Source organism: Camellia sinensis, chromosome 13 (assembly GCF_055761805.1).
Source record: "Camellia sinensis isolate YWXY chromosome 13, ASM5576180v1, whole genome shotgun sequence".
Classification (NCBI taxonomy): Eukaryota; Viridiplantae; Streptophyta; class Magnoliopsida; order Ericales; family Theaceae; genus Camellia; species Camellia sinensis.
Window position 1 is genome coordinate 122575416 of NC_138973.1, and position 25532 is coordinate 122600947.

The 25532-nt window shown below is 37.9% G+C and overlaps 1 protein-coding gene across 4 annotated transcripts; it reads left to right on the forward strand.

Annotated features, from left to right (window-relative positions):
* Nucleotides 1-19322: 19322 nt before the first annotated feature.
* LOC114278841 (F-box/kelch-repeat protein At1g55270) lies at nucleotides 19323-24385 on the forward strand. Of its 4 annotated transcripts, none has more exons than XM_028220979.2 (3): nucleotides 19323-19723; nucleotides 20252-20340; nucleotides 22805-24385. In XM_028220979.2, the coding sequence occupies exons 2-3, from the start codon at nucleotides 20314-20316 to the stop codon at nucleotides 24059-24061; spliced, it is 1284 nt and encodes a 427-aa protein (XP_028076780.1). In that variant the 5' UTR covers nucleotides 19323-19723; nucleotides 20252-20313; the 3' UTR covers nucleotides 24062-24385. The 4 variants fall into 4 exon arrangements, with proteins under 4 accessions (XP_028076780.1, XP_028076779.1, XP_028076781.1 ...); XM_028220978.2 differs by having other exon boundaries at nucleotides 19326-19806; XM_028220980.2 differs by having other exon boundaries at nucleotides 19397-20142.
* Nucleotides 24386-25532: the final 1147 nt, after the last annotated feature.

Here is a 25532-nt window from a genome sequence, read left to right on the forward strand (position 1 = left end):
TCATCAAGTCACAAGATCATACATGATGATCATAGAGCAATCAAAATGGAAAAAAGGTAACAACTCAAAAGTGTTGTCAACTCATCTCCCTACTCATCTAATAAGGATGAAACATCCGTTTCCATATTCAATTTGGAACTAGGAGAGAGTTTTCAACACTTCTCAAGAAATAGCTCTTTAGGAACAACAAAGCAAGTACGAAAAAAAAAGTCTAAAAACAAGCTATCTATCAAAGCTTAAACACACAACTTGCCGAAGTTGTTGACAACTCCTCTTTTTCATGGAACAAGGATGAGACATCCATTTCCATGTTTCGAAAATGATCGATAAGAGAGTTTTTCAACAATTTGAACACAAAAGCTACTACCTAGCTTCAAGGTGGATAACAAGAATATGAAAGCAAGAAATTTACACTAGATAAGTAAACTTGTGGCGGGGTGGCTAAGCCTAAGCTGTAATCCTCCTATGACCACAAGGTTCCAAGTTACATAAGAAAAGCTAAAAAAGATCAACTCAACAGATTGGCCGCTATATCCTAAACACGCCAAATCCGAGAGGACTTACAACAACACATATATGTTATTTAAAGCATAAGAAGTAAGAGCACATGTTGCGGGGAGGCCTGGGACCCTTTGATAAGCCCATATTCAATTCATTTCACGCAAAAACAACGTAAAGTAACGAAGGTAAATCGCGATGCGACTATCATCCTCTGTAACATGTCTGGTTCAAGGTTTTGAACTACCAATCGAACATGTTCCTTCTCTGAAGACCTGTTTGTCATTCAGGCCGCCTTTGCCCTCCATCTAGTAACGAAGTCAATAAAGGGTTCCTTGGGATTTTGAGAGGTTACCTCCAGTTTGCTGATCATTACTTCCATCTGAGTATTGTAGGAATACTGATTAACAAAACCCTCAGATAGTTTTTCCCAGTTCTACTTGGTCTAGTCTTCCAGTTTGGCATACTAGGTGGCTGCCACTTTTGATAAGGTCCTTCCGAATAATGACAATTTCTAAGCTCACGTCAAGCCCATTAGTTTCTAGATATCCGAGAAGAGATGGACGTGGACGATAGGATCTCCGCTTCCATCAAATCTGTCAATGTGCAACATTTTGAACTTTTGTGGCAATCTCACAGAAGCATCAATATAACAGTCTTCAATGTCTGGAATGGCATTGAAGCCTTGAGATTTCTTAAGCATCTTCTCTAGCTTAGCGATTTTTATCATTGCAGGATCGATGTCATTGATGTCGAAAGGAAGAAGCCCTCCGTGAGGCTGTGCTGGAGGCCTAAAAACTTGAGCTTGTGCCAACACCTCTTGGGGATCCGGAACTTGAAGGTTTTAGCTAGTGGAGGTGGATCAAGATTTGGTTGGGCAGCTGGGACTGGATTTGTGGTAGACACTGATGCCCCAGATGGGTGCCGCATTTTAGCAATGGTCTGATCTTGCACAGTTATCCTCTGGTTCACTGTATCCATGGCCTGTTGGAATGCTGTCAACATAGCCGTAACTTCTTCCGTACTTTGTGCCATTATAGATCTAGGCGAGTCAGATACTAGTGAACTGAACAGATGGGAACGAACATGTGACTAATAAGTGCTCTATACTGGTGATAATTTCCTGGTTCTTCTCCGGCAAACAACTAATGGGAGAAAGACTAACATTGGCTGACCGTCAATTCGATCTCAAATTTTGCAAGGCCTACTAGTGCGAGTCCACAAAACTTGGAGGATATCAAGTCTCTCTGAAGCTATGATTTCAAGACTGCCTAGCAAAAGAAATAAAGAAAAAGAAAAGCAATAATCAAAAATCGGACAGCACTTCGGCCTAAATTTGCAACAGATATGATCACAGCAATATGACTGTATTCCCTACTAATAAAAGTGAATTCTGCCCCACAAACTAATACTGACCCAATAATCTGAATTTAAGAACCCCTGTATAGATCTAGAGTATAACACATGGTAGCTAAAGAGAGCCAAAACACCCCTATGAAGATGTAGGGTTACCCTGTCCTAGCTTTGGCATGATCTAGAGTTTTACTAGTTCAAACAAACGGGATCACAAAATCCTGAATATGGGTGAGCTTCCTGTCCTATGTTGGAACAATCACTAGAGATTTACTATATACCAATTGGTCAAAAGGGTACCTCAACAAGGTTACCTAATATACCTCTCACACCTAACATCGAAAAGTAAAAGAAAGATCAAACGGTACAACGGTAACCCAAATCCAAGGGTTGTGTTCCCAACGTGACATTGCCTACGTCTGAGCAGCCTTTTGGCAGCTTTCACAAGCCTTTAGCAAATCGTCCAGGATATCATATGGTAAACACAGTGACTTAAGAGCACCATGCAAATGCAATGCAAAGAACATATATATGTAAGTAAAATGTCACATCATGAATTTTGAGTCAAGTTCTCTAAATCCCCAGCAAAGTCGCCAGAAACTGTAGCTGGTTTTTTGTGCTCCTCGGAGGGGTTTAGTCTCCTCAGGTATGATAGTCCTACAGTTCGGACTCCCGTGGTTCTAAATCTGGTTTCACAAGTGCAAAAAAAAAAAATGAGAGTCCAAATTTGGAAAATATTCGAAAACTCCACTAATCATCAGAGATGCCAAAAATGGACTGTATTGCAAGATTTCAGAGTCGCCACTTAAATATTTTTGAAAAATTTAGGAAACCCGTGACTCGTGCCAAAGGCCACTTGTCCATTGTAACCAAAGTTGTCTCGATTCGAGAACTTAGGTATGATAGGGGAAGGTCATGAATTGAGCACCCCCCTCCCCCAATCAAAGATCGGCCTCTACTAATTATGATGTGATTTTTATCAACATTTATGCTCTTGCTCCGATTTTATTATGCTAACTTACTATGTGAGGCACACAAGTATAGACTGTTTCGCTTGGTTTGGAAACAAAGGGGTGCACAACAAGTGAACTAGCCAATGAAATGGTGGCTAGCTCACTCATTTTTAACAAAGTTTTAATTACATTTTAAGCTTAAAAACAACTCTGAAATCAGTATGAAAGTACAAGAAAAATAAAGAGAAAAGAAGGTTGAAGAGTTCAAAGATCACCTCTTGAAAGAGAGGATGTTCTTCTTAGTTCACAAACCACAAGCTAAACACTTTCAAGGGGTTGAAATTGCATTCAAGAATCTCAGCAAAAGCTTCAATATTGAGCTTGTAAGGTGTATGTATTGTGTATCTATATTGCAAGAGGGTAGAGAAGATGGTTGGGCAAGCTATAGGCTCTTGGAGAATTTTTCTAACCCTAAACCATGAAGGGGGGTGTCGTATTTAAAGAAAAACAACTTCTCTCATCGGAAATATCTGTAAAGAAGATAACTGGTCGAAAGCATGTGCATGGGAGCAGTTGGCAGCTGTCAAAATATATGTTATGCTAAACATGGTCGGCCCAAAGAAAATGGCATGCTGACCATTTGCTGGCCGGCAATTCTCTAAGTGGTCAAGCTAGAAAAAAAAAAAAAAGGTTTTGGTTCAAAGGGGGTGCAAGGTTTAGGCTTTGAAGCTTGAAACCGAATCCTTTTGATGAAGATTTTGAATGATTATATAGCGTAACATTTCATCATCAAGTGTTTAGAGTGAAGCGCCTAAGTCTTAAGGGCGGTCAAAATGGGGTGTCTACAACAACATGCAAAACAATAACTTTTCATTTATATTCTTTTACCATACAAAAGATGACATATGCAAGTATACATTCATAACCCTAGATCCTAAATCTATAGCATATGTCACATATGAGTAAATTGAAGTAAAATGTTATATAGATAAGTTAATGTCCTAATGGCTATATCTTTCCAAGACAAGGCTTGGGTATAAAAAAGTAAGTTTTACTCAATACAGATAAAACCCAAGACTTGTAACAAAAATAGTTACAACAAGAAACCAAAAATGAGCCTTCAACTCCACGGTCCTCCCAAGCTAAGTCCTTGGTGGAGACATATCATCAGCACCTGAAAGTTGTTTTCTACATAGGGTGAGCTACAGCCCAATATAGATACTATAACATAATTTATAGAACTTAACAAAGTTATAAGATGAATGCGCATGCATACCATTTGTCAAACATTGTACTTTTCCATCTGAACCAATGTAATACCTTTATCAATATATTTCAATCCATGAAATACACTTTTATATCAGAAAATAGGGCAGTAGATACAAAATACTGGGAATCTCTAGGTACGTCTCTACTAGTAGGCTATATAAGCACTACCAAAACCATTTTACCGATACTAACTAGAAGGATCAGCATCTAACCATGTGGGTTTTTAGTCTTTCACCAAGGACACACAAGCCAATATCATAGCCATGACCACACCCCCTAACTAGATTCACCGATGTATTCACCATTTTTTCAATGCTTAATTATGAAACGATACTCAATGTGTAGACGTCCCCGAACGCCCCGGGAGGAACGAGCTCCCGTTCTGTTCATTTTGGGGTCACTACAGCTCAGGACTCTCAAATTTGTCACGGTTCTAAGTCTGAACCAAAGAGTCCAAATCCGGCAAATCGTTTTGAGAAAAAACTGATTTTTTGAAAGAAGTGCCAAACATGGACTGCTTTGCCAGATACAGAGTCGCCACCTAAATGTTTTTTAATGGGAAATTTAGGAAACCCTGACTCGGTGCCAAAGGCCACGTGTCCGTCATCACCAAAGTTGCCTCGGCTCGGGAACTTGGGTACGATTGGGGAAGGTCACTTCGTGAGCACCCCCGCTCGCCCGATCAAAGATCGGCCTCTACTAACCATGATATCTATTTTTGAAAACTTTGTGTGTCCTTATTCCGGTTATTAGCCTAGGTTACTATGTGATGCACACATCATATAAATATAGACTGGGTTGCCCGAATTGAAACAAAACATTTCATGTTTGTTTTTGAAAGATGGTTTGCTACTCGCAAGTAGGCTTAAAATACAGATTTTGCCACCCTCGGGTAGGCTTAGAAAAGATGGTTTTGCCACTATCTAGTGGGCTTAAAACTCACAGTCAATGATTTGTTCCAATTTAAACAACCCAACCTTCACCCACAGGCATTCAGGCAGTTATATCACACAAGCAAATAGCCTCATGGTAAGCATGCTATCATGGCATTCACTCACACGCATGCAAGGATGCTAAAGCATAAAGCTCACCGGGTACTCCAAGCCAAAAAAGAGACTACATTAGAAATCATGCATGACCCTAAGTATACAGAAATGCCTAATGCAGCACATGCAAAAATGCAAACTATAGCAGGCTCGGCTATTCTAAGATGGCATATGAAATGCTACAACTATCATGTATTCAATTTGGAATTGAAAGTACAATGCAGTTAGTATGATGCGCCGAGCCCGGTGCATGCAATACAGATGAATGAATGCAAACATGCTATCATACTGTATGTTAATTGAAATATACCCTAATCTAACCATCATAAGCGGATAAATAAAAGGGAGAAAGACGTGGGGTTGGAAGACATACAACACACACACGCACACTTATTACAGTTATGCCCTCGCGCAGAAGGTCCGAATAAATAATACAGTCCCAAATGAAAGAATAGTACAGTCCAAATATTACAGTCCGAAAAATATACAAATTCCTACTTAATTAACAAATTAACTAAGAAAGCTGTAAAACTGGCGTGCAAGCCAAGGACTGCCTCGCTTCTGATGAATGATGTATGTTAGGCTGCTTTGCGCGGAAATCCACCGGGATGCCCTAATTAGCCTCTGTTTAGCAGTTATTCTTGGAAAGCGTGTCAGACTCCGAAAAGTTGCTGATTCTTTATTTTGCTGCAACAGAGAGCAGGAAAGGGGCATGGCAATGTATTTTCACAGATATATGCATGCCTCGATCCTCGTGCCACCAATCACGCATATCGAGGCATGATGGCCGAGGAGTCGAAATGTGCAACTCAATATAGAATGAATGCACATATAAACACAACAAGAACCTAACTCCATCATGGATAATCCGGAGTGTCGGTGACTGGGAATTGAGACACGTTCCGTCACTCGGAGTACGAAACGCATCTCGTTTCCCGTGCCCGGGCTAACTCCTATCCCGAACACGATGCAATATGCATGATATGCATGAATGCAACTAAGATACAGCCTAGCATGCACAATGCTATGAAAATGAGATGTCTCAAAATGCGTGCACACGGGCACGCAAACCGAGGAAATACATAAATGCGATCTAAGATACAACCTAGTATGCACAATGCTATGAAAATGAGATGCCTCGAAATGGGTGCACACGGGCACGCAAACTGAGAAAATGACATACGCAATGCAAATGACCTGGAAATATGATATGGGCTTACACTAACATGAGAGAGCCTCAGCCACACTCACATAAGAGGCCGATGGATGAAAATAAAGTGCCTCGAAATGCGTGCACGCGGGCACGCAAACCGAGACAATGACATACGCAATGCAAATGACATGAAAATATGATATGGGCTTATACCAACATGAGAGAGCCTCAGCCACACTCACATAGGATGCCGGTGAATGAAAATGAAGTGCCTCGAAATGCGTGCACACGGGCACGCAAACCGAGGCAATGGCATATGCAATGCAATATGGCAAAAATGGCATATAGAATGCAACATGGACTTATACTAACATGAGAGAGCCTCAGCCACACTCACATAAGAGGCCGGTGGATGAAAATGAAGTGCCTCAAAATGCGTGCACACGGGCACGCAAACCGAGGCACTGGCATACGCAATGCAATGGCATGGAAATGACATATAGAATGCAACATGGACTTATACTAACATGAGAGAGCCTCAGCCACACTCATATAAGAGGCCGATGGATGAAAATGAAGTGCCTCGAAATGCGTGCACGCGGGCACGCAAACCGAGGCAATGGCATACGCAATGCAATGTCATGGAAAATGATATGCAAGCATGCTAATGGATTTTCAGCAATGAAATGTGGGGGAAAACAGCCCCGAAGTGAGGCGAAAACACACCCGATGCATAGAATAGTCCCGAAGCATGAATTTTGGGACCCGAAATGGCCTATAGCTATACCAAACATGCACAATATGGATATGCAATGAATAGACAGAAGCAAGGCAGCCCCAAAATTAGCATTTTACTAGTACAAAGCATGGCCAAACAGCAAGCAAAGATAGGGCAACAATGGCATACAAAAATGGCCCTAAACATGAGGTTATGAAGCAAGTGGTATATGTAAAACCCAAGATGAAAAATTCCCTTCTACAACATTGAAGAGGGACCAAAAATAAGCATATTTACAGAACTGTAAAAAACCCAAAAACAAACATAGACATGGCTAAGCTTTTATGCAAGAAAAAGGGCCAAAAGGTGGCCAAAGAGGCAAGTGGTATATGCACAGCCCAAACTGAAAAATTCCATTCTACAACATTGAAGAGGGACCAAAAATAAGCATATTTACAGAACTGTAAAAACTCCAAAACAGTATACAAACATGCTAGAAATGCAATGCAAAATGAGGCTCAAAAGAGGCTATAACACAAAGTATACAAAATATTCCACAAACGGCCAAAGACCCTTAATGAAATATGAAGAATGAGCCAAAATAAGACTATTTTTAGTACTGTAAAAAGGCCAAAAACCAAAGCATGATAGGCTACCAAAACATGCAAAAATGGGGACCAAAGAGGGAATATAAAGGCAAGTATAGCATGGAGGTCCCAAACAATGTTGAGCCCTTCTTCAATGTTGAAGAGGGGCTCAAAATAAGCCTGTTTTTAGTTTTGTAAAATGCCCAAAAATGAAAGCATAATGGGCTGCCAAAGCATGCAAAAAAATGACATTCAAGGAGGATATTGAAGCAAGTGCAACATGGGGGGTTCAAACAGGGTTGAGCCCTTAATGAAACATGAAAATGAGCTCAAAAAAATGGCCTTTTCAGTTTTGGTCGGAGCTCAAATATACAAGAAAGAGAGGCTAAGAAATGTTGCAAAAATGAGCTAGAAAAGAGGGAAAGTGAACTTACCCTTGAAGACTTGACTTTGGTTGCCTCTTGGCTTGAGTTTGTGGCTCCTTAGGCCTTGGAGAACACCTTCAATCTTCTGGAATGGAGGATGGAAGGGTGGGGGGTGGTGGTGTAGAAGGAATGGTGGTGTAGGACTTGGAGGTTTTCAAGGAAATGAGAGAGATAGAGGATGAATTTTGCATCAAGGCTTGAAGATGATTTTCTCCAACCCCTTAATAAAACATGGCCTGCTGGTTATATGGACCAAAAGGAGAGGGAGTATGGAAGGAAAGGGTGGGGGAAAAGGATCAAGACTTTCCCCCACAAAATATCCCCCGGATACAGATATTTTCTGGGGGAAAGGGCTACACAGCTGTAAAGTGGAAGGAGAGAGGAACATGGCCGGCCACCTATTGGGCTTGGAAGTGGCCGGCCGGCCACCCCCCCTAGCCGGCCGGCTAGGGGTCAAAAGGGTCAACTTGAAATAGTGGCCGGCCACCACATAATGGTGTCCTCCCATGCCTCCTCATCACAACCCTGTGGTTCGAATTTGGAAATTCTAAAACAGGAGAGAGAACAAGCCAATTTTAGGAGGAGTTCAAAAGGGTCAAAAGGAAATAGTGGCCGGCCATATGATATTAGGATCCTCCCATGTGTGTACAACACAAATATGTGGTTCAAAGTTCAAGAAAAAGGGCCCAGGTTGTTCAACATTGGCTCGGAAGGAGGAGTTCAAAAGGGTCAATTGGATTTTCTGGCCGGCCATGAACTTTTAGGGTCCTCCCATGTGTGTACATCACAAATATGTGGTTTGGGGTTGAAGAAAGTAGCTCCAAGGTGTTCAACATTGGCTCGGAAGTGCGAAAAGCGGGTGTCGGAGGGCGAAAATGGAATATAACTGGTTGCCAAGATAATTGCTGGCCTCCCACCCTCCAGTGACCTCCCTGGTGATAAAACAGAGGCACCTGCCAAAAATGAATGAAAACCGATGCAAAACGAATGCCCGAGGGCCAAAACACGCAGTTCGGGGTCCCGAAAATGGGCTGCTAAGCACCGAAAGTGGCGTTCGGCCATGAAGTGGGTCTCTCAGACCTCAGTGTCCCTCATAAGGGAGAAAATAAGATGTATGCCAAAAATCAGAGCAAATGGAGATGGTTAAGCGGTCCCGAACCGAGGCACACGGCCTGACGGTTCCGAAAACCGAGAACCGGGCTCCGAAATGAGAAAAATGGCCTACAGCCATAAAATGTAGCCCATGGCCACTGAGAGATGGTCTACGGGATCTCTCCCTCCCCTCAGGAAAAGAAACAGAGAAAACCGAGTCTGGTTCGCAAACCGAGGCAAGGCACAAAAGAGGGTTTGGAAGTCCGGATGCAGGGCTCATGGCCGCGACTCTGAAACTTCTGAACGAGCACATTATGCAACGTCACCGAGCGCTCAATCGGTGATGTCTGAGTCTTAAGGTCGGTCAAAAATGGGGTGTCTACACAATGCAAGATGTATAAGTAATTAGTTTCAATTCACTTAATCCTCACGTAATTTCTACAACAATCAAGCTATCCTCCACCGATAGCCTAAGATAGATATTTCCACTTAACAGATAATTTCTAACAAAATATATAATCTCATTATTTTCAAAATTGGAGCAATATTACATAATCCAACTCCACCATCATCATCAACAGATATATTTATTTCATCTTTTCAAAACCCAACATCTTTTCCCATTTTTTTCATAAACAAAATATCAATGATTTTTCAACAAAACCTCCTTTACTTTCAAAATCACATTTGAATAAAGAAATTTCAACATTTCACATATCTCAACCATCACAACCTTTCTCAAGAACCCATTTGGAAACCCCTTTTCTATATTTCAAAATCAAACCCTAAGTTTAATCTGAAATCTCCAAATCACTAAACAATTTTCAAAGAAAAAATAACTAAGCTAAGAATCATATGAGAGGTTAAAGAAATCCCTACCTCAAGAGTAGAAGAGGAAGAAAGCAAGGATGAAACTTTAGCAAAGCTGAAAGCGAGATCCTCTCCGATTAGATAGTAGCTTTCGACAAGCTCTATCTTTTTCTCCAAAGAGCAATGGTGGAAGAATCAATGGATGATAGAGTATTTGAGGTTTTAAACAAGAACTAGAGAAAGAAAGTGAAGAAATTAGGGTTTGGAAGGTTTTAGAGAGAGAGAGGAAGGCAAAAAAAGTGATTCAAAAATCTCTTTTCCCGTACTGATATACGCACAGACCGCTCGAGCGACCAAAACACTGCTCGAGCACACAATGACCCTTTCCCAGAAGTTTTACAAACTAAAGAAGACTGCTTGAGTGAAGATCACCCTACTCCCAGAAGTTTTGCAAACCTACAAAAGTACTGGAGATCTCAAAGACCGCTCAAGCTACCAAAACACCGCTCGAGCGAACAAGCAAAAAATAGAAAAGTAACACTTTTGAAAAACTAACTCCTAACCTATTTCAAACACAACCAAGAATTAACTTAACCACCAATAAGATGATAAAGGGTATGAACAATAGTTAAAGGCACGGAATTCTAGATCTAAGAACATGAAATGGGTCGGGTCTAGATCGGAGCCGTTATAATGTCTCCTCTTAAGAAATCTCATCCTCGAAATTTAATTTAAACCAATAACCAACGGATTTTAAATCAAACCATTGACCATCCACACTTATAACAATGATAAAACAGAGTCTTTCAACACAAAATATTATAATTCGAGCTTCTAAAACATTTATAATGTTTACATATTACAACATAAATAAAATTCTTGATACAAGCTCCATTATCAACAAATAGGTCTGAATATTTCTCACGGACTTCCACCTTACACTCCTAAGTCACCTCATTAATTCCATGATGTCACCACAATACCTTAACTAATGGAATAGTCTTGCCTCTCAATGCTTAATCCTGAGAATCTAACACCCAAACGAGTCTCTCTTCATCCGAGGCATCATCATCTACCTCTAACTCAGCCTAATCCAATACGTGTGAAGGATCAGGCTCGTATTTCTGGAGCATACAAATATAAAACATGTCATGAGCCCCAGAAAGTTAGGGCGGCAAGGCCAAACGATAAGCTACCTCCTCAATTCGCTTTGGAATTTTAAAAGGCCTAATAAATCTAGGACACAACTCCCCGCTCTTCCCGAATCTCATCAAACCCCATTTCGGTGATATTTTCAGGAATACATGATCGCCCACCTCAAAAGATAAAGGCCTCTTCCTATAGTCGGCATACCTCTTGTGACGACTTTGAGCCGAAACCAACCTCTTACGAATAAGCGTAATCTTCTCCCCTGTTTCCCGAACTAACTCTGGACCCAACATAAGTATATCACCCATTTCAACCTAATACACAGGTGATCTACACGGTCGGCCATACAAGGCCTCAAAAGGTGCCATACCAATGCTCGCATGGAAACTATTATTGTAGGAAAATTCCACCAAAGGCAAGTGTCTATCCTACGACCCCTTAAAATCGAGAATGCAAGCCCGAAGCATGTCCTCTAAAATCTAAATGGTGTGCTCAGACTACCCATCAATCTGAGGGTGATAAGCGGTGCTAAAGGTCAACTTAGGGCCTAAGGCACCCTGTAGACTCTGCCACAACCGAGCCATAAAACGTGGATCCTTATCCAAAACAATAGTCACTGGAACCTCATGACATCACATTATGTTTCTAACATACAGGTCGGCAAGGTAGTCTAGTGAGTCACTCTTACGCATGGATACAAAGTGTGCAGATTTGGTCAACCGATTGACTATTACCTTTACCGCGTCGTTACCCCTTTGAATCCTTGGAAGACTCACAACAAAATCCATTGTGACATGCTCCCACTTTCACTTGACTATAGGTAAGGGTTACAATAAACCTGCTAGTTGTTGCTACTCGGGCGTCACTTGTTGATAAGTAAGGCACCCCGAAACAAACAAGGCTACATCTCTCTTCATCCCCCTCTGCCAAAACAAGTGACTAATGTCGTGATACATCTTTATGCCTCCTGGGGTGTACCGCAAGGCATGAATGATTGAACACTCAGAGTACCTCTTCTCTACACGATTCTAGTACAAAAGGGCGGTCTAAGTACCTTCTCTACCTTCCTACTAGATGTCTTTCCCTGGATAAATTCCACTTCACGATCATCCCGTTGTGCTTCTAATACTCAACTCACTAGAGTAGGTTGTGCAATTACAATGAATAAAATGGCTGACTCGACGGACTAGCTAAGATACAAGTCAAACTCGCCCACTACACCTAACATCTCTCATTCCTGGATGGAGCTACTAGCTATCTTGCTTATGGATTTCCTACTCAAAGCGTCGACCACTACGTTGTCCTCTCCCGGATGATAGTGTAACTCGAAAGCATAATCCTCCATGAACTTCATCCATCTCCTATGCCTTAAGTTTAAGTCCTTCTGTGAAAACAAGTACTTTAAACTCTTATGATCGGAAAACACCTCAAATCTCTCCCCGTGTAGGTAATGCCTCCAGATTTTTAAGGAAAAAATCACCATTGCTAGATCTAGGTTGTGACTAGGACAATTTCTCTTATATGTTTTCAGCTACTGTGAACCATACAGTACCACTTTCCCTTTTTACGTCAATACACAACCTAACCTTTCCCGAGACTATCACGACCCAAACCAGCCCCTATGGGTTTAGCATTGTAACCGGCCAGTAATCTGTGATTACCAAAGGCCTATTTAACAATGATGACAATACTACAGAGTAAGGGGCTGGCGGAAGCCAAACAGTAGATGAAAGATGTCCAATGAACTGTGAAAATCTGAATGAGAAAAAACAATTCGTAACCAAAAGCATATATATATACATATCTGATATACACAACATGCAGGTTAGGGACCGAATCCCTATACCATAACTGTACAGTCAAAAGTCTTATTCGGTCTATACATAACAGAGACAAAAAGGGTGAATCTGGAACACCCCAAAAGCAGCCTTGGCTTGACAGATCTGGAACCTCAAAGTGAGGCACAAAGGTTGGTTTGACAAAACAAGAGCTTAACTCGACGCTCCTAGCTCCAGTCCGGTGCCTGGACACCTACATATAAATATAAACAGTGAGCTAAAGCCTAGTGAATAACATATGCGTAAAGGGGTTAAGAATGAATGTCCTTTCAGTAATTAAAACAATCAATTGTATCAGTAAGTCGGTCATTCAGAACCATAGTAATCATATGTGGTACATCCAATAGCAAAACAGTACAGTAGGTCTTAACAGACCGAACAGTCAGTTGATGGCCATCAAACAGTAAACAGTAGTGGTCCCAACATTGGAACCGATAGAGATCTCTGTAACAATAGCAGTAACAGTAACAGTAGGATGCTATGGATGCCACGAGTACAGTTTACAAACAGGACAAACATTCATTCATTAAACAATAACATTTCAGTAAGCAGTACAGTTGATCATTCAGAAAATAATCATAATTGAACATATCTTTACAACATTGTTACTCACAGAGTTCTGGGCTAAAGATAGGCTAATAAGCGTCCTCGGATACCAACCCTACAGTTGCAGAACGAACACACACTCGGAATTAATAACTCAGCCCCTAACTATAAAAGTGTGGTTCTATAACATTATCCTTATTAAGATGCCTTAGACATGGCCTAGGAATGCCTAGGATGGAATGAGGATGTAAAAATATACTTCAAAACACTTTTCAAATTTTTGCTGAAACAGGGGTCTCGCTCGAGCGTGGCTTCCTACGCTCGAGCGGACATGCAGATAAAGGAGCTCCGCTCGAGCGTGACTTCCCTCGCTCGAGCGGATTGCAAACTCATGAAAAAGTACTGGATGCACGATTTTCACGCTCGAGCGTGAGACTCAGGTCCTCACTCGAGCGGACTGCAAAACACATGAACTTCTGACATATGCATTTCACGCTCGAGCGTGACTTCCTACGCTCGAGTGAAAGTGCATGTACTCAGAGTGTACGCTCGAGCGTGAAGTCCTTCGCTCGAGCGTGGATCCAAAATCTGGAATTTCCATATTGATCCTCAAGCACAAAACTCATCTTTAAAAGCTTCAAACTCGATTCTTTTAGGCTAATTTTCTGGAAAACACTTGGAAACTCATAATACAACACATTTTGAAGATCAACTTATAAAATCAAAGCCCAAAAGTTTGCCAATTAAACACAATTCAACCCAAAAATTCAAGAACAAGATGTAAGTATGACATGCATGATCTCCCTTGAATTCCAACACTTTAAACCAATATTAAATTGGCTATTTGATAGAAAAACATGGTGAATTTCTAGAATACAACCATGATATGACCATGCATGCAAGAATTTCATGAAAGACAACTCCAAAATGCAAGAACATGTGCATGCATGCATGAATGGACTCTTAATTTAACACATTAAGCTAATTCTTGACTCAAATCACTAACTTCTCATGAACCATGCAAGAAACAACTTGAATTCATAAACAAGAAGGTGAATTCCCTACCTTAGGTCTTTGAATTTCAAGTGTGCTAGCTCAATTTTGCAATCTTCTTACAATTCCTCTAACTTCAAGCAAAATTTGTTGAATTCAACTTTGTTCTCCTACTCTCCCTCTCATACGGTTTGGTCTAAGAAAATGGCTGAATAATGGTGCCTCAAATGATATGAATCACACTCCAAACAATGCCTCTAAAGTGGCCCACTAAGTGGCAATTTCGAAATAATTCAAGTTGATGTAATTTAACATTATTTCGTCTAATTAATCATTCTAAATCAAATTTTAATTAAATCTACCATAAAATCACATAAATTCTAATTAGCATAAAGTACCAATCAATTCCTGAATCGGTCGCTGATAAGGCTTTCAACTCGCATTTCGAAACTTAAAACATGAACAAATCATTTAATGACTAACAAATAGAAATGCAATTAAAGCAACATACTCATGCAATCGGTTCAGAATTTTAGTCTGATCAATACTTATCATGCTTAATCAGAGATTAGTACTAATCAGAGGTGAGAGTTGTCACAGAGACGCATCACAATAAACTGAATAACTCAAACCCCTCTTCGGAATAATCAAAATTGGAGCAGTGGTAAGTCTAACCTTAAATTCTTGAAACGACTTTTCATAAGTCTCACTCCACACGAATTTAATTCCCTTCCTTTGTCAATCTAGTCAATGGTGAGGCCAATCTGGAGAAATCCTTCACAAAATGTCTGTAATACCTGGCTAAGCCCAAGAAACTCTGAATCTCAAAGGTATTCTTATGTTGTTTCCAATCTTGCACTGCCTCTATCTTAGATAAATCTATGGTCACCCCTTCTCCAGACACCACATGACCTAAAAACTTGACCTCGTTGAGCCAAAACTCACACTTTCCAAACTTAGCATATAACCGATGTGCTCTAAACAACTCAAGTACAACTCGCAAGTGTTTCTCGTGCTCCTCCTCAGAGGGTGAGTAAAACTAGGATGTTGTCGACAAAGGCAACCACAAATCGATCTAAGAACTCACGAAAGACTCGATCCATGACTTCATGGATTATGCATGCATATGAAATATAGTCTCTAATTCCATCTCCAATGGTATAAATGATACTTATATTCATGAGACTCAACAAAATTATGTATGCATGTGTGATTTAATACCAAATTCTTCATATGAAATTCATATCTTGCACTAAGTCACCAATTCTTCTTGAATACTCATAATTATTGACTTAAGCTCATAAATTAAGGTTCAAAAGCTTACCTAGGGTCTTGATCAACACTTGTGTTAAGCAATTCTTGAGTTAATCTTCACTATCCATCAATTTACTAAGCAATTCCAATCTTCCACGCCTTTTCTCTCTCTAAAATCAAGATTTCTCTCTCTCTCTTAAGCTCTCTTGGCAGTTTTTTGAGTTCAAAATGAGCTTAAGCACTTGAATTAACATATATATATATATATATATATACACTTAACTAATCTTATTGGCTAATCAAGGGTTATGCTTAATCAAATTAATTCAATCCAAATCAATTTTTAATTAAAATTCACTGGAAGCTCTAAAAATTATACTAGTCATATTGATGCGGTCAATTTCGGTTTCTGTTGCCTGTACAGCCTTCAATTTTAGGTTATGACAGAATACAGGACAGATTTTCCTACGATGGACAGATATGAATTCAAAAACACATATAATCACATAAGTAGCACCTAAAATCATATTAAGCACATAAGCACAAGCATAATTTAGAATAAACGGTATAACACAAAACGAGATTATCACAGAATTAGAGATGAATGACTATTTTGTCCCCCATTTTACAAAAACAACCAAGTTACCTTTTATATAATGAGAACTTTTACATAATTTAATATAGGAAAAACTTCACTTTACCCCTTGTGGTTTGAGCCAGGTGCGGATTACCCCCCTAACATTTGGAAATCACGACATAACCCTCATATTGTTTGTGGACTAAAACGCACGGTTAATAGTTCCGTCCAAGATAACAGAATGTGAGAGCCATGCACCTCTGTGGAAAGTAAGTTAATTTTTAAGACGAAAATATCCTTTTTACATCTTCAAATTTACCAAAGATGCCATTATGTTTCCCCTCCCTTTATTTCTATTGTTTCTCACTTTACTCTTGCAATTAAATAATAGCACTCATATATATACATAGAAATTAAATAGTTTTCATTAAAATCTATCTTAATCAATGGCAACTCATCTCTTCACATATATGCATATATATATATATATATATATACATATATAAGATTGAAGTATGGGATTTGTAACCAAAATGAGTGCAACACATGTGTGTATATACATACAAACAGTGAGTTGAGATTTGTATATCTATACTAAAGATTGTAACTTTTCATCTTTCTTTTTTTTTCTTTTTTCTTTTTTCTTTTTTTTTTTTTTTTTTTTGGGTCTATTTTGATCTTTGGTTCTCATAAGAATGGGAAATTTTTGGTTTGTTTAGATCTCATATAAACAGTGAGTTGAGATTTGTATATTTATACTAAAGACTGTAACTTTTCATCTTTTTTTTTTTTTCTTTTTCTAGTCTATTTAGATCTTTGGTTCTCATAAGAATGGAGGATTTTTGGTCTGTTTAGATCTCATATAAATAGTGAGTTGGGATTTTTGATTTGTTTAGATATTTAATTTTATGGTGGTAGGTTTGATTTCTTTGTTCAATTTTTGTTTATGGTTGGTGGGTTTGATTACCTTTTTCTTACTCCTAATGGTTTGTCTCCTTCTCTCATTCATTGGCCATTGTTGCAAGTTTTGTTAAAAGAGAGGACGAAGTTGAAAAAGAAGAAGAAAAAGAAAGGTGTAGAGAGAGAACCAAGAGAAAACTAAGAGTTTTTTTTTATTTTTAAAAACATAACACAGATATATATATATATATATATATATGTGGCAATCTTCATTGTACATCTACACACGTGTGTGTGTGTGTGTTAGATGAATTGGAAATTCAAAATTGTCCTCTTTGATTTCAGTTTCTTCATTGTGTGTATACATACATAAATACATACATACATATGTATATATCCATGTAAAATATAATTTTGGTGATGTTTGATGAAGAAGAAAGATGTGGGTTTTGCCAGAAATTGAGGTAAAGATAAGGCAAAGTTAGGGACTACCCGAGAGAAAGAAGAAGGGTATGGGTTTCGCCTAAAATGGAGGTTGCCAGTGTTTCTCAACTCAGATTGGGAAACATTATAAAAAAAAATTTAAAAAAAAAAAATAGAAGAAGAAGATAAGGGTATAACTGTCAATTTACATATTCTGTTAATAGAAGCTAGTGTACACTTCAATCCACAAACTAATTCAATATAAAGATAATTTACTATCTTGAAAAATAATTTAATATAAAGATAATTTTTAATATTAAAATATAATAATTTAATAATATATGTATGCAAAAATAATAAATTAAGATAATATTGTACCCAAAAATATATGTATTATACTTACAAAATATAATTTTAATATTAATATTAATATATATTAAAAATACCAAAGATATTTATGAAGTTTCATTAGTTAATCCTATCGTAGAATAATAAAACAATCAAAAAAATTTATTAATCAGATGATCATCAAACAAATATAATTTTTCTTAATCATCTCACTCAATTCTACCACACTAATAACCTCCTTACTAACAATTCTCATACTAACAATCTCACCCAACCTAACTCTACAAACAAACGAGCCTTTTGTATAAAAGAGATAGACATTATCATTTTTCATCTATATAACTAACAAATTATCGATGAGCAACATTAAATGTTATGTGAATTAAAAGGGAAATTCTAATATACACACCCTTGAAATGGGTATATCATATGCACCCTTAGTTATATATATATATATATATATATATTAGTTATGATCAATTTTCTTATTTTAATTGTGCCTCATGTTGTGTTTAATTATGCTATATATATATATATATATTAGTTATGACTCAAAAAGTATGAAGTAAGGTCATTTTTTTTTTTTTTAAAGTTATAAGGTTCATATAGTATATAGCTTTTGAAGAGTGTTTACCATCCGGAATTAAAATCTCAAGAATGCCCACATTATGTCAAATCTATGGGACCAATTCAATTTTTTCCAAAATTTTTAAAGAAGATCAGTGTAGTTTAAATGAATAAATAAAGGGTAAACTACAGACCTATCCTATGGTTCAAAAAAGTTACAATTAGCCCACACTTTTACATAATTACATTAGCCTTCTTGATTTTTCAATTCACATAATAGTTATGTTATTTTTAATTAATAATTCGTCAGTCATATGTACGGAAAAAAAATGATATTATCATTTATTTTTAACTAAAATATATGTTTATCTTTATTTATTTGAATATTTACCTACCATCTACATTAATTTTAGCTGTTTTAGCCGTACTATATGAAAAATCAATGTAATTATATCAAAAGGATGAGATTATTTGTATTTTCTCTAAATTTGAGTGCAAGTATAATTTGCCTATTAAACAAGGGTTTGGATTCACTTAATCATCTAACTGGAGAAAGTAAGTGGGCTCAATGGTTCGTTTTGCGATCAACTTTGATGATATGAGCAGTTTATTATAAAAAATTAAGGTGATTAAATATTGATAATTATATATTTGAATTATATTTATCTTATAAAAATATAAATTTATTATTATTATTTTTATAAGATAAATATAATTCAAATATATAACTATTAATATGTAATCATGTTAAATTTTTTTCCACATGTTACTCCATTACTCTCAAAAGGTGTATTAGTGGGTGAAGATTCCCAAATTAAAGTCCACTAAACTCAAACTGTTGTCTCAAATTAAATGACGTAAAAAAAAATTTAAACCCAATCAATCTTTTTACCAAATGAAGAGAATTCAAACAGTATTCAAATCAGTTTTTCTCTGTGTGATCTTTGTATAATAAATGTCTCTCTCTACCTGACTAGACCAAGAGCTATATTCCAAATCAGTTTTTGTAGACTAGTTCCTTGATTTCTTCTGTTAAGACCAACCAGCAAAATGTCATCATATGCAACACCTCAATCTCCTTTCCATTAATGGTTTAGGTTTTAGGTTGCTTTTTGCAACTCTCTTTCTCTCTTTTTAGGTGTCTTCTCAAACAGTCTCTTGTGCTTGGTAGGTTGCGCCGTTGGGTTTATGGGCCCTATTCTCCACTGACTGAAGATTTCAATGGTGAGAGAGAGATCTCTTTCTTCCCTGCTTTTTGTTGCTCCTTTTCTTGCTGTCTCGCATTTCTGCTTCTTGGGATGATAAAGGTTTGAGTTTTTTGTTTTCTTTCTGATTTTTAAGATTCTGGTATTTGAGGATTTTGCTTATGGGTTTGATTTTGGACATGGGTTTTGAAAATTATAGGACTTTGATCAGTCTCTGAAGTAGGGTTAGCTGGTGATTCTTGAATTAGGGTTTCTCATTTTCTTGATGGATTTTTGAATTTATTGAAGTTAGTATGAGATGGGATTTGGATTGTTTGAAATGGGTTTTCTAGGGTGAGAGGTTGTGGGCATCAGATGTGCAATCAGTTTTTCAGTTTTCGTAGTTGGGAATTATGATATAGTACTCCAGAAACTCAATTCAGGATTCCATTTGAATTTGTAAGCTTGGATTTTGATTTTGAAGGTCAATTTTGGATGTGGGTTTATTGTGGCAGTCAGGTTAGTAATAATGAGTTTTGCATTTCTGATGTATTTGTTTTCCTTGTAGGATGATGAGTGACAGATAGATATTTGATTTTTGAAGTGGGTTTTGAAGCTGGATTTCAAGAAATGGACAGGATGATTCAGCCACCTTTGGTAATTTTTTTTGTTTTCCTTTGTTGCTTTGATCTATACTATTGCTTTATATGTTTCAATGATGTATCCAGGGTTTCATGTTTGGGATCAAGCATGCGGGGAATGCTGAATTCATATGCTTGAACTTTGAGGCTGTGTTTGGATCAAGGATTTGAGGGGTGATTTGTGGAGGGAAAGGAAAAAAGGAAGAGAAGGGAAAGGTGAATGAACAGAAGGGGAAAAAAAAATGCTTATCCCACCTTTCTCTTCCTCTACAAATCCCCACTCAAATCATTGGTTCAAACACAGCCTGTGTGGGTTTTCTTTTATGATGTAAATCTATGTTGTGATTATCTAAAAATGGCGTTTTTCTTTTCCCTAAACCCACCAAAGAGACTTGTTGAGATCATTTGAGACTGTTTTTGGACCTCAGATAGTGAATGACTTCATTATTGAATTTATTTTACAAATTACAATGCTCCTAGTACTGTAAATCGGCTAATCTGTGGTTTAGGAACTCCTTTACATGAACATGTATTATACTGTATGAGAGCATCCATATTATTTCAATATATATCTTCAATTATAAATGAGACCGTAAGATGCTTAGTGTGACTTCATTAATTTTCCCTTAAAGTTCTTTTTCTTGTGAATACCATCATGTTTTCCTTGCCTATAATGAGACATGTAAATGAACGTTACTCACGGGAGCCCTCAACTTTTTCTTGGAAATCCCTCGTGCTCTCTGATGCAGTCATTGTGATTCATAAGTTTCTTGCAACTCAGAAGTATAGTGAAACGTATACTGTTGGCATTTTGCGGAGTATGTAGCAATGGGATTGTAGTTCTTTGTTTTCATTTTTTCTTAGAGGCACTAAATAGTTCATTCTTTAAAGTGATGTCTTGAAAAGAGAAGAGAAACTTGAAAAATAAAATAAAATATTTGATCAAGTTCTTGGGAAAGATATAAATATTAATTTGATTGATAAAAGGAGATTGCTCTATATAAATGATGTAATGGACAATTCTGATTATTAATTGAAATGATTTCATTTTCTTCATTTTCTGCATACAAGCATCCCTTGTGCCTTTGCTAAATGCTACTTTGGCTTGTCCTGGAAACTTACAATTGTCAAAGGTGAATATGCATCCAGAACATGGCAAATAGGGTTTTTTGAGATCCAATAATGTAACTAGAGGAGACTCATGTTAGTTCTTGTAACTAATGCAACTATTGTGGGAATCATGACATCTCTTAACATAAGTTTTTCTAGTTTCTTCTTATTGCGCTCTCTGTTTTGTAAACTGATATATCACTCAGTCTTCTTGTAGCATTCATGATGCAAGGTTAGTTTGCAATAGGTATCCTAGAAAAGGGAGCAAATGAGTACAAGCTAATGGCAAATAAGGAAAGTTTAATAGCTGAAATACATAAAAGTTTCTTTGAGGTTTGACTTTCTGATATGATGACCGAGATACCCTTCCTCACAGTTTCTTTTGGATGGGCGTCTTGGTCATTTTACCTACCCTGTTTTCCTCTCCTGCAGCAAGAGCTCTTCACCAAGTCCGAGGTCCCACTTTCTCGTCTATGCATAGGCCCCTCAATGTTTTAAAATCAGACCAAACTGGCCGGTTCACCCACTAAACCCGTCAACCAGTCTTGTTCCGGTGCTGACATACTAACAAAACTGTTTCTATTTAAAAACCGGGGTATAATGAAAAAAACTAGCTAAAACCGCGATTAAACCAGTGAACCATTAAACTGAGTCCTTGTTCAACGAAACCGCCTGACAAATGCAATTGCTAAAGGCACTATGGTATGGCCCTTTATAGAGCTGAAAAAGGGTCCAATACGTTCACATGCCAGCGATGTGGGAATGTGCAATTATGGGAGTCTTTTAATATGTGATTGGATGCCCTCACTCACTGTGCTTCTCCAATGTGGGAAATATGAATTCACAAACAAACAACCAGCTAATGAAGCTTCTTGTTTTAGAATTTGACTAACAGTATTATAAATGACTAAAACTAAGCTTTATAATTTTTATTTTATAGTATATAATTTTAAAAATATTTATGACATCACGGTTCGATTCTAGTTCACCTGACGATTGAACCAGTGACCCTTGACCCAGTCCAAGTTTAAAAACATTGGGCCTCATCTTACTGTTTCTGAGATACTGGTTTTAGCAATTACTGGGTTGTATAGATAGAGAATTGTACTCTTTCTGCTATTTATCTTGGTAGTCTTTTTAAGTAGATCAGTGAGTTCTCTGCTTTGCTTCAGCCATGATTGAGTTAAGCTTTTGAAATATATCTCTATAGATATAAATAGTTGGGGAACTGCTGCTCATAACCATACATGTAGCATGTGGATCACTTATCTCTGTTCCGGAAACTGGCGTAACATCTTGTGATGAGTTGATTTCTAGATAAGGCACACGTTAAATTAACAAAATTGACAATGCTTGTCATATATTTGCAGGTAGATACAACAGCATGTTTCTGTACAGTAGATGCAGGCCTCAAAACTGTTGCTGGAGCGAAGAGATTTGTTCCCGGTACAAAACTATGTCTTCAGCCCGACATTAAGCCATCCATTCATCCAACTAGGCAGAAACCAGCACGGGGAGACAGAAGTCGGAGTCAATCCCCTCTGCTTCCAGGACTCCCTGATGATCTTGCCATAGCATGCTTAATCCGGGTCCCAAGAGTTGAGCATCGTAAGCTCCGGTTAGTCTGCAAAAGATGGTACCGTCTTTTGGCTGGTAATTTCTTCTACTCTCTTCGAAAGAACCTAGGAATCTCAGAAGAATGGATATACATTATGAAAAGAGACCGAGACGGAAAAATCTCATGGCATGCCTTTGATCCCATATACCAGCTTTGGCAGCCTCTCCCTCCTGTCCCAAAAGAATATACCGAAGCCCTAGGGTTTGGTTGTGCTGTGCTCAGCGGTTGTCATCTTTATTTATTCGGTGGAAAAGACCCAATCAAGGGTCCCATGAGACGGGTAATTTTTTATAGTGCACGGACTAATAAATGGCACCGTGCTCCGGATATGCTTCGGAGGCGTCATTTCTTTGGTTCTTGTGTCATAAACAACTGTTTGTACGTAGCTGGCGGTGAAAACGAGGGTGTGCATCGGTCCTTGAGATCAGCCGAAGTTTATGATCCAAACAAGAATCGATGGTCCTTCATTTCAGATATGAGCACCGCAATGGTACCGTTCATTGGGGTTGTTTATGAGGGCAAGTGGTTCTTGAAGGGGATCGGGTCCCACAGACAGGTTCTGAGCGAGGTCTACCAACCCGACACGGATAGTTGGTACCCGGTTTACGATGGAATGGTTTCAGGCTGGAGGAACCCTAGTACATCCCTAAATGGGCAGCTCTATGCTTTGGAGTGTAAAGATGGATGCAAAATTAGGGTTTATGATGAAAAGACCGACGCTTGGAGCAAACATATCGATAGTAAGATGCATTTGGGGAATTCGAAGGCTTTGGAGGCTGCGGCGCTTCTTCCGCTTAACGGAAAACTCTGTATTATCCGTAATAACATGAGTATCTCTCTAGTTAACGTGTCGAAATCTGATGATGCAAGTAGTGCTAGTGCCGAACATTTGTGGGAAACTATTGCTGGGAAAGGGCAGTTCAAGACTTTGGTTACGAATTTCTTGTCAAGCCTTGGTAGGAACCGACTCAAAAGTCACATTGTACACTGCCAGGTTCTTCAAGCTTGAAGACTATTCTGAATTGTGGCATTGTCAAAGGTGATATGAAAGGCGGGTGTCACATAGGAGTCAACAGTTGGAAACTCACCAAGCTGACTGCAACCTGTGTGCGGAGTAAGTTGGTGTCGATTGTAGGTTGAATTATCAGATGTTCCATTAGAGGTGCTAGCTTAATGAGGGTTTTTTTCTTTTTTTTTTCTTTTTTTTTTTTTTTTTTGGTAGTCTTTAGTGTTACAAAATTATATATGATACAGAGTCTTTACAGGCTTTGAAAATTGAAGAGCACATTGTCCAAATTCACAAGCATTTTGTAGAGTTCTACAGTCACAACAACCGTCCTGCATTTTAGGCACTTGCCAGTTTAGCCAGTCAGGTTAATTACTTGATGTTTTCAACAACAAAAAAAAAAAAAAAAAAAAAAAACTAGTCATGGGGACCTTCATTAAATTTAAGGGAGATTTGGCAATAGACGCCTCACTGTCTAATTTGACAGATAAGAATTAAATGAATTCTTTCAAAATTTCCTAATATTTTAAAACTTATTTATTTTATTATATATATATACATAAGATTTGCAGACACTCTCTCTCATCTCAATCTCTCTTCTCTCTGTCTCTCTCTTTACCACCATTGCTCTCCACCAACGCCACCATCGCTCTCCATGGAACTCTTTCTCTACTATCTTCATTGCCGCCATTGCTTGTTGTGTCCATGACCTTAGATTTGAGATCATTCACCGCCGTCGTCGCGGAAAAATAATGGTTTGCAGTTCATGAACATCAAATTTGGGATTCTTCACCCTCTCTCCTTCTGGTTCTAACGGTTCGTTGTCTCTGTGTGTGTCACTCACCATTTATGCTCTCTTCTTCTTCTTCTTCTTCCTCTTCTTCTCATGATGCTCTATTCTTCGAACTGTAAAATTTTACTATGGTTCATGTGCTCTCTCTTGTAAAGCCATTCTTGCAGTGTGTTTTAGAGTAAAATTTTACTCTGAATCAAAGTAAAAATTACTATGATTTGAAGTAAAATTTTATTATTGTTAAGCAGATCAACATGTCGTTAGTTAGAGTCAAATTTTATTATTACAAAAGATAGAGCACATAATGAACAAATCAAAGTCAAATTTTACTTTTATATTTATGAACAAACAAACAAATAAAAAAAAACGTTTTTCATTGTAATCTCTTGATTTCTTTATTTGTCAAAAAAAAAAAAAAAATCTTTTGGTTTCTCATTTTTTTTTTATTTTTTTATTATCAAATCTAAGTTCATTTATCTCATATATGAAGTTATTGATCTCAAATATGAGTTCATAAGTATCAAATTTGAGATGGTGGTTTGATGGTAAAAATGGTTGTTAGCCGAGATGATGAAGGTGGTGGAGGCGATGAATAACCATCGAGTTGGCGAAGAGAGAGAGAGTACTGTTAAAGAAATAAAAGAAAAAAAGGGTATAATGGTCAAGTAAAATATTAAAATA